At 44.8% G+C, this 9,987-nt stretch overlaps 1 protein-coding gene across 3 annotated transcripts in view; it reads right to left on the minus strand.

The window, feature by feature from the left end:
- The window catches only part of egfl7 (EGF-like-domain, multiple 7), a 16,834-nt gene extending 7,449 nt beyond the window's left edge, over positions 1-9,385 (minus strand). Inside the window, exons 1-4 of one of the 3 annotated variants that reach the window (XM_031577177.2) lie at positions 9,111-9,385; positions 7,559-7,631; positions 1,410-1,607; positions 141-263 (exon numbers count right to left, since the gene is read on the minus strand). In XM_031577177.2, the coding sequence (XP_031433037.1) occupies positions 141-263; positions 1,410-1,495 (209 nt within the window). In that variant the 5' untranslated portion in view covers positions 1,496-1,607; positions 7,559-7,631; positions 9,111-9,385. Of the gene's footprint in view, positions 1-140; positions 264-1,409; positions 1,608-7,161; positions 7,494-7,558; positions 7,632-7,719; positions 7,961-9,110 lie in introns of those variants that run through there. The other 2 variants (XM_031577178.2, XM_031577179.2) reach the window with 2 other exon arrangements.
- Positions 9,386-9,987: the final 602 nt, after the last annotated feature.

Here is a 9,987-nt window from a genome sequence, read left to right on the forward strand (position 1 = left end):
TGTCTGTCCTAATTCTATCTGTGTGTCTGAGAGAATCCTGTGATGTATTTGACACTGAAGTCAAGTGTGTGGTGTGTGTGTGTGTGTGTGTCTGTGTGTGCGTGTGCGTGTGCATGTGCGTGTGCGAGTGTGTGACTTACTTGTATGAATTGCAGAGATGCTGCCCTTGGCACATAGTGAGGTAAGGTTTGTAAACTGGCTGCACATACGACTCTGTGCTGTACGATACCCTCCTGCTTACATCACTTCCACAAACCCTCCTCCTGAAACACACACACACACACATGCACGCACAAAAGCACAGGTTAAATTTACTAAACCATTGCAAAACCTGCATTCATAAACTGAAGAAGACTAGCACAGCAGTCTACATGTGTGTGTGTGTGTGTGTGTGTGTGTGTATGCGTGTGCGACATGCGATTATTATGCGTTTGTGGTCCAGCTTGATCTCAGGAAACACTGAATAATGTTAATGGAGCATTTGTAACAACGCCCTGTTAGATTAGTGACTCAAAATTACACCACTTAATGCTTAATACCCCTCAAGCATTCACCGTGTGTGTGTGTGTGTGTGTTTGTGTGTGTGTGTGTGTGTGTGTGTGTGTGTGTGTGTGTGTGTGTGTGTGTGTGTGTGTGTGTGTGTGTGTGTGTGTGTGTGTGCGTGTGCGTGTGTCTGTGAGCATGCACACAAAAGATGGACAGAGAAAGAGATGGAGAGAGAAAGACGTGAAATGTAATGAGTGTGGATGGTTTGATAAACAATAGTTTGATAATCAGCAGTAAGTACGAGTTGACCTTTGACCTGAGTGTGAGAATCTGACAGCAAAGGCTGTGTTTTGTCAGCCTGTCCATGTCTAGGTTCATCTGAAGCTATTACACAGCGAGTTAGGCATGACAGAGGTCATGAACTTAAAATCTTGACAGGCACTCTCCCTTATTGAACTCAAACAGCATTGTGCATGCATGTGTATACGCTTTAGAATACATGACATATGCTACATATGCATGTAAGGCTGAGTGTTGGGTCATTAAAAATAAATTAAATTAACTAAATTAAATTAAATTAAATAACAAATGTAGATTTATAATGCCTAGATTTGCATCAAGACATCTCGGTATATTTGTGAATATGTTGTGAACAAATATGAATGCATTACACATTCAAACCTAACCTATTATATAAGGATTAATGGAGAGCAAAGTAAAGTCACAAAGCATCATATTTATAGTAATAATAAAAGGAAGAAGAAGATGAAGAAGAAGAAGATAATGATGATGATGAAGAGGAAAAAGCAAAGAAGAAGAAGAAGAAGGAGAAGAAAAACATGAAGAAGAAGAATAAAAGAAGAAGAAGAAGAATAGAGACTGAAATAAAGTGAGCTCCATACTAGGCAGGAGGTGGTGCGTACCCATGGTGAGAGTAGTAGGCAGTGGTGCATGTCACATGGAAGACGAGGACGAGGAGAGAGGAGAAGAGCAGGAATGCAGTCTTCATCTCTCTGCTGTCTCTGGTGTGTGTTCTCCTGCGTGCGTCTCTGGAGCGGGGGACCAGGCTGACTGCACAGCGTCTCACATAAAGCCCCGGCGAGTTCACCAACTCCAGCGACCTGCGGAGGGAGAGAACGCAAGAGAGGAGCGGGTATTAAATAAATGCAGTCAACTGCAATACAATTTAGACTCACATACATAAACACACACACACACACACACACACACACACACACACACACACACAAACACACACAAGCATGCACAAAATGTAGCTGTTTTAACAGAGCACCCCACCTACATTTCACCCATGCGCAAAAACGTGTACACAAACTCACTCTAACTCTGATGCAAATGGACACGTGCTCTAAACACCTCCATTAGTTGAAGTGCGAGGGACTTAACTTAAACATGTGAACAAGGGAGGGAGAGAAGGAGGTGATAGGCCATGAAACATGTAGCCTCCCTATTCACAGGCCACATACAACACTTTGTGAAATCTAACATCATGCGGAGGTCATGAAAAAAAACAATGTGTTCAGCTAACACTGATGTAAGGCTGAATGAGCCCTGAGGCTTCAAAGTAAACTGTGTGTGTGTGTGTGTGTGTGTGTGTGTGTGCGCGGGTGTCTGTGTGTGTGTGTGTGTGTGTGTGTGTGTGTGTGAGTGCCTATGTAAATCTGTTTTTAGCTTTGTGTGTTTTGTCTTCGTTTTGTGGGCTACAGATGAAAGGTGTTTGTGTGTGGAAGTGTGTGTACTTGATAATTTGCATGAATGTGTGTATGCAAGTTTATATATGTGTGTGTGTGTGTGTGTGTGTGTGTGTGAGTGTTATTAAAAAATATGGCAGTGATTATCCCAGTGGGCTAGACAGGTATTGTGTTTCGCTCCCATGGTAACCAGGGACTGACTGTGTCTGCTTTTGCATTTTCATCATAACTTTATTTTTTTGCTCTTTTTCTGTTTCTAAGGCTTCGCTGCATTTTCATCATAACTTTATTTTCTGCTCTTTTCCTGTTTCTAGGGCTTCGGTGCATTGACTAGCTCTAGCCCTCATCTTGAACAGCTTAATGCAATCAAGGCGTTTGTTTACCTTCAAAGACCTGACACTTTACAACATTAAGGTTAAAATAGTTTTAAATGAGCCCTCCCTTGGTGAGAGTAGAAAAGGGAGTGAAGTTAAATATAAGATACCCCTGTGTGTGTGTGTGTGTGTGTGTGTGTGTGTGGGTGTGAGTGTGGGTGTGGGTGTGAGTATGTGTGTATGTGTGTGTGTGTGTGTGTGTGTGTGTGTGTGTGTGTGTGTGTGTGGGGGGGGGTGGGTGTGAGTGTGAGTGTGTGTGTGTGTGTGTTTGTGTGTGTGTGTGTGTGTGTGTGTGTGTGTGTGTGTCTGCGCGCGCTCTTGAGGGCACATTATACTCCTTTGGAACAGCAGTTTATGAGCATGATGCATAAAGCCCCTGGTATATTGCTCTAACTCTAAAGCTTAGTCTTTCTCCATATATTAAAAATGTGTATAGCTATGTTTGTGTGTGTGTGTGTGTGTGTGTGTGTGTGTGTGTGTGTGTGTGTGTGTGTGTGTGTGTGTGTGTGTGTGAGAGAACGGTACATGTGTGTACCAGGGAGAGTTTTGTGCTCTGCAAAACCTACATCAGATAAGCTCCAACTCCCAGTGGGGGCATAGTTGGGAGGCCATTACACCACCCAGAGTGTGTGTGAGTGTTTGTGTGTGTGTGTGTGTGTGTGTGTGTGTGTGTGTGTGTGTGTGTGTGTGTGTGTGTGTGTGTGTGTGTGTGTGTGTGTCTGTGTGTGTGTCTGTGTCTGTGTCTGTGGAGGGGGTGCGATGATGTGGGGGAGCAGCACGCTAGTGAGTGTGAGCCGATGTTAAGCACCGGCTGGCGACTCACATGTTTCCCTGATCTCCTACTGGCCATGGGCCCAGAGAGAAAGAGAGAGAGAGAGATGGAGGGAGGGAGAGAGAGAGAGAGAGAAGGTAAAAAGAGAGAGAGAAAGACGATAGACTTTTTAGCAATAAAAGCATGGTCGCATTATATAGCTTAAAAGAGTTAAGAGGGTCGGGATGAGATTTGGGAATTTGGTTTGGACTTCACGGATCACGGCTGATTCATTTGGCTTCATGGCCTCATGAGGTAGAGTTTAAGGTGAGTCGCTGAGAAGAAAAGGGGGGAAAAAAGGTGACGGTTTGGGTTAAGTGTTTAAATCTTGAGGATTATGAGTTCTCGGTTTTGGGTTTCCGATCTTTAGTTAACACCACACCAGAGCTGTAGTGAGGGGCCAGAGCTAATCCCTGAGCAGCAGTCCATCACTTGAAGCGAGGTGAGACACCAGGCCCTACTCTCATCCTACCGTGCCTCTTCCTCTCTTTCAGTGCCAAACGAAACAGCCCCCACAGACAGGCTCGATGAGAGGACATCTCCGCCCAGTTACGTTAAGAGACGTACATCTGTGTCGAGGAAGGAGCCTTTGGATGTGGGTTGAGAGCCAGCTGGCCAGTCAAAAAGCGCCTCCCGGTTTCAAACAGAGGGTGACAGACCAGCGGGCAGTATGGCGATGGACTGAATACTGACATTTGTGACACTGCTGGATGCAACATGGCTGCCAAACGCTGAGTCACCCTGCCCACAGGGCATCAAGAGAGGCGTCTGTAAACAGCGCGCAGTGAAACATGCCAAACCCTATGATGCATGCTAGGCCCAGTATGCTCCTCTCACTGACAACAATGTCATCTGCTTCAAGAAAATGTCCAACACTACTAGTCTCAAAAGCACTGGGGTGCATCAGGGGTCTATTGAAGGAACTTAATCATTTTTTTCTTGTGTAGTTTGTCACTTTGTTTTGACATTTCTTTAGTAAACTACTTTCAGAGTACACCCTCCACAGTGGCAATATCTCTTGTGTGACCTCAAGATTTCCTCACATTTCTAAGAAGATGAACCTCTGGGTGGTATAGTGGTGTATTATGTTCTGCACAATCATGTCATGACCACCAGAATAATCTTCCTGTCCACTGCGGAGAGTGGTTGTATAAGAATTTCCCTGGGTGGAAAACAGAATAGAGCTGTATTCTTATACACATGCCTCTGCTTCCCATGGGCATACTCTCGACATCAGACAAGAGAGTTTGGCGCCTTGGACAGAAATCAGAAGTGAAAAGCCTGGGAGTCCTGTTTGATTCAGATCCAAAACTTCTAAGCTTGCATACATCGAAGGACAATAGGGGCCTTATATTCTGTGAAAATGTACATATTTACCCTCGTGGCATTATTGCTAACTCAGCAAGCTGTGGGAAGTTGTACACAAATGTGATTTAACTCTTATCCGCAGTGGTGTGGGAATAACACTGAGGATGATTTTGGGCTGCGTCTGAAGTGCGCCCCCCTGGAGGTACAGTTTGTTCAATGTGTCTGTGGTTTGGGGTCTTTTCGTCCTTAACGAGTTTTTAACACCTGTTTTTACCACAGCCCTTTGGACACAGAACAACAGACACATGAACATACCACACACACACAACACACACACACACACACACACACACACACACACACACACATGTACACAGAACAACAGACACATGAACATACCACACACACACAAACACACACACACACACACACACACACACACACACCAACCCACACACACATGTACACAGAACAACAGACACATGAACATACCACACACACACACAAACACACACACACACACACACACACACACACACATGTACACAGAACAACAGACACATGCACATACCACACACACACAAACACACACACACACACACACACATGTACACAGAACAACAGACACATGAACATACCACACACACACAAACACACACACACACACATGTACACAGAACAACAGACACATGAACATACCACACACACACAAACACACACACACACACATGTACACAGAACAACAGACACATGAACATACCACACACACACAAACACACAAACACACACACACACACATGTACACAGAACAACAGACACATGAACATACCACACACACACAAACACACACACACACACACACACACACACACACACACACACACCACACATGTACACAGAACAACAGACACATGAACATACCACACACACACAAACACACACACACACATGTACACAGAACAACAGACACATGAACATACCACACACACACAAACACACACACACACACAAACACACACACACACACACACATGTACACAGAACAACAGACACATGCACATACCACACACACACAAACACACACACACACACATGTACACAGAACAACAGACACACACACACACACATGTACACAGAACAACAGACACATGAACATACCACACAAAAATAGACAAATAAATACGATAGAACGATAAAATTCCATAATCAGCAACTGGTCCACAAGAGAATTGTCAGGCCAACACTATAACCCTCCACTCATCTTTCCTCACCAACACACACACACACACACACACACACACACACACACACACACACACACACACAGACCTCCCCACCCCCTGACTTGTGACATAGTGCCCCTGTCTGACAGCTGATTAGATGGAGTATATTATGAAAGTCTGGCTTTGAGCATGTGTGTGCGTGTGTGTGTCTGTGTGTGTGTGTGTGTGTGTGTGTGTGTGTGAGTGTGTGTGTGTGTGTGTGTGTGATATCCTTGTAATGACAAGTGACAGTGGGATCAGATTACTTTAGTGGGGGGATGTGAGGGATGCCTGGGTGTGTGTGTGTGTGTGTGTGTGGGTGTGTGTGTGTGTGTGTGTGTGTGTGTGTGTGTGTGTGTGTGTGTGTGTGTGTGTGTGTGTGTGTGTGAGTGTGTTTCTGTGTGTGTTTTTGTTCATCCACAGGGGTCAGACAGAGAGTCAGTGAAGTTTTGATAGGGACAGGGTAATTTGCCATGTTTTCAACAAGGATCAGAGAGACACTGAGAGAGTAAGAGCAAGAAGGAGAGGGAGAGAGAGAGAGAGAGAGAGGAGAATGGGGGAAGGATAAAACTAGACATAATTAGCTGCATGAAAAAAAGTGTGTGTGCACGCTGATAAAGTGGCACACATCTCTATGAAGATGATGTCATACCCCTACAGACAATGACACCTAATCACACATGACTTTCAATTACAGTATATCCATTACTGCTTGTTACAGATTTCATCTGGGATCAGTTAAGTAATGACGCATCCAATAGACAATCTACTCATGAACGACTGGAACCTCTGCACCTGGATCAGTCATTAAGGTGATTATCTAAATCCCTCAAAACCGCAGCAGCCTGAACAAATCGATCAGTCAGAGGCTGAACCTCAAATATTTTGTTCTTCATACAAACATACGTACAATCAAGAGCTTACTGTGGCTGACATTAACAAATCATGAGAAGCTGCAGAAACTATATCAGTCACGGGCCAAGATACTCAACAAGACGGGAAAACAAATCTGAAGTATCAACAAACAACCATTCGTCTGCGAGACACAGTGTGCCCAAGGACAAAGAACTGGTACACGGGCCGGTGGCCAAAGCGAGAACTGAGCCTTCACACACACCGGCAAACTGCCATCAATCAAAAATGTGTAACTCAGTTATAACCCATTTAGTTTACACTACTACCCCCCGCCAAAAAAAAATTCTCCTCACCCAAGAACTCAATGAAGTACCTGCGAGGTTGTCCCTGAGGCTTACGAAGTGGCCAAAAGGTGGCGCTCTTTTATAATCCAAAATAATTACCGGTACTCCTTATTTACAACCGTTTAATAGATGGCACAGGCATACAGTGAGAGTGAGAGAGCGAGAGAGAGAGAGAGAGAGAGGGAAATGAATGAATCAAGTCCATCCAGCACAGTAAGTGATCAAGCCAAGCACCACAAACCCATGATCAAATCCTCTAAAAACTTCAACTAAGCACTTCTGAAGAAGCCACCCCGCTCCGTACGTCACTCCGTCACGTTAACGAGAGCTACGCAGAGAGCGGCTGTGACGCTAGATCAGTGCGAGGCTGCGGTAAACTGTTAAACAAAAACAAAGCGCCACTTACGGGAGCGTGTGAGCCGTATGTCCAAGCCGTTGTTGGATGCGAGCGGGATAGCGTCTGCTCTCGCGCCGGTCCCCTGTGTAACGGAGAAAAGGCAGGTCCCACGGTAAGTCCCAAAAATACGGAGTTTCAAACAGAGACACACAATCGTTTTATAAACCAACCTCTCACACAGTCAAGAGCGTCTCCGGGATGGGCACAACTGCGACCTCTTACATTCCAGAAATGCAAGGCGCGCGTATCCCCGGTGGGATTCTAAATTCTGTAGCCTAATTTTCCTCTTTTAGCTAGAGGCAAAGCGCATGCACTTCTCGGCGTGGCTTTACTCGGCGAACTGTCAAAGCTTGCAGGGGGGTAACCTCATCCCTCTCTCCTCTCCTCCCCCTCCCCCTCCTACTACGCGGGGGCTCCACGGCTCGTCCCGTGAGGAGGATGGAGAGAAGTTAGGAGGGAAATACCTCATATGACGACATAGTGCTTAGGTCTCACCTGTGTGAGTGTGTATATGGTTACTTCGTGTGCGTGCGAGATGTTGTGGACCTGCGCATCGCAGCTGTGCGGCAGGAGAGCATCAGCCAACAGGAACGTATATCGCGTGAAAAGAAAAGAAACTGTCAAAATAAAACATTACTTACTACATTACTGTTGACAACATAGCCGAATAACACTAAAATACTGATTCTAAAATATTCGCTGCAGTGTTTTGGTTGCGTTTTGCATTAAAGTTGTGTGTCAGCTGACAACTACACGTTCAACTAAACGTAGTGGTGCAGATTATACCTCGTTCATACATCATGGGCTGCACATATGTGTCTCTTTACGTTTTATAAAATGTATCCCACATACGCCTATACTACATTTTATATAATTAATCCCACACACGCCTATACTACATTTTAGAAAATGAATCCCACACACGCCTATACTACATTTTAGAAAATATTTCCCACACACGCCTACATTTTTTTTTAATGTATCCAACACACACCTATACTACATTTTATAAAATGTATCCCACACACGCCTATACTTCTCCCCTCTGTATCTGCGCGCGAGGCTCGCAAACAGGACATGACCCATAACCGGCGGGATCCAGAGCACCCCTTGTTTATTGCTAAGATTCTCAGGCAGACTCAAAAAAAGAAAAAACCGCTATAAGAGGAACGTGGTATGACCATCAAAACTCCTTTTAAGTAGTTCACACAAATATTCTTCCCATGTTTTTGCTCATGAAAAATGTCAGCAGTGCCGAATGCTTTCTAGAGGATCTTGCATCGAAAACTGTTCTAGAAAAAAGATTCTCCTTCAGCCAACCATTGATTGTCATAGTCTTGGTAAAGACATACAAAGGCTACGCTGTTGAGCTTCATCTACCCAAAGAAACATGATAAACCGAGACCTGACATACTATAGCAAACCATTACAACTCAAATCAGGATAGCAGACAAAATAAATACATTGAAATATACAGCAGAAAATACGGAATATAAGTAGAAGAATGCATTGAATAGATGAATGTATAAATGAATGCATCTACCATGCTTTATTTACTCACCACATTAGCATAAAATCAGGTGCCACTCATTTCATCTTGTGCGCAACTGCAGCCATGATCTACTTGCGCCTGCCGCGGTTTGCCGAAGTTTGCCATGGTCACTTTGTGAGAAAGACCCGGACACGTACTATTTTATTTTGGTTTAAAAGACTAATGCAGAGATGCGTTGACATGGGCCTCATTGGGCCCGGGAGAAGTGAACTGCCTCTGGGCGCTCTGAGGTCGGTTTTATGCGGCGCTTCCTCTGGAACGCGGAGAACGGACGGACAATCCCAAACCGGAAATCCTGTGAGTGTTGCGCGCTGATAAAACCCTTTCGCTGCACAAACACTCGCCATCCTGCCTGAGTGCGGCCTGAGAATCAGGGCTATGAGCGGCATATCCTAAATGGGTGGTTGATGTGGGAGTTTAGAGGGTGGGTTGGCCGTGTGTAACAGGCCTTGTGGGTGACATGATGTGGAGTCGGGTCTGGCTTCACGTCTCCCTGGATCACTGGAGCACCATCAGCGGGTTAATTACTGAGAAGAGTCAGATCAGAGGGCTTGGCCTACTGCAGCCTTGGGCATGACCCTGCTTACACACACACAAACTCTTTCTCTGGCATACACTTAGGTAACCCCCCCATACACACACACACACACACACACACACACACACACACACACACTCACACTCACACTCACACACATACAAACAGGGTTGGGAAGGTTACTTCTGAAATGTGATACGTTACAGATTACTGGTTACCCTGTTCAAATGTAGTACGTTATTTAACTATTCAAATTACTTCATCAAAGTAATGCAACTTATTACAATTGATTAGTTTGGATAACTTTTTGACTTTTTGGAGAGGCGGGTGCAAATTCAAGCAAGAGAA

This window comes from Clupea harengus, chromosome 12 (genome assembly GCF_900700415.2).
Source record: "Clupea harengus chromosome 12, Ch_v2.0.2, whole genome shotgun sequence".
Classification (NCBI taxonomy): domain Eukaryota; kingdom Metazoa; phylum Chordata; class Actinopteri; order Clupeiformes; family Clupeidae; genus Clupea; species Clupea harengus.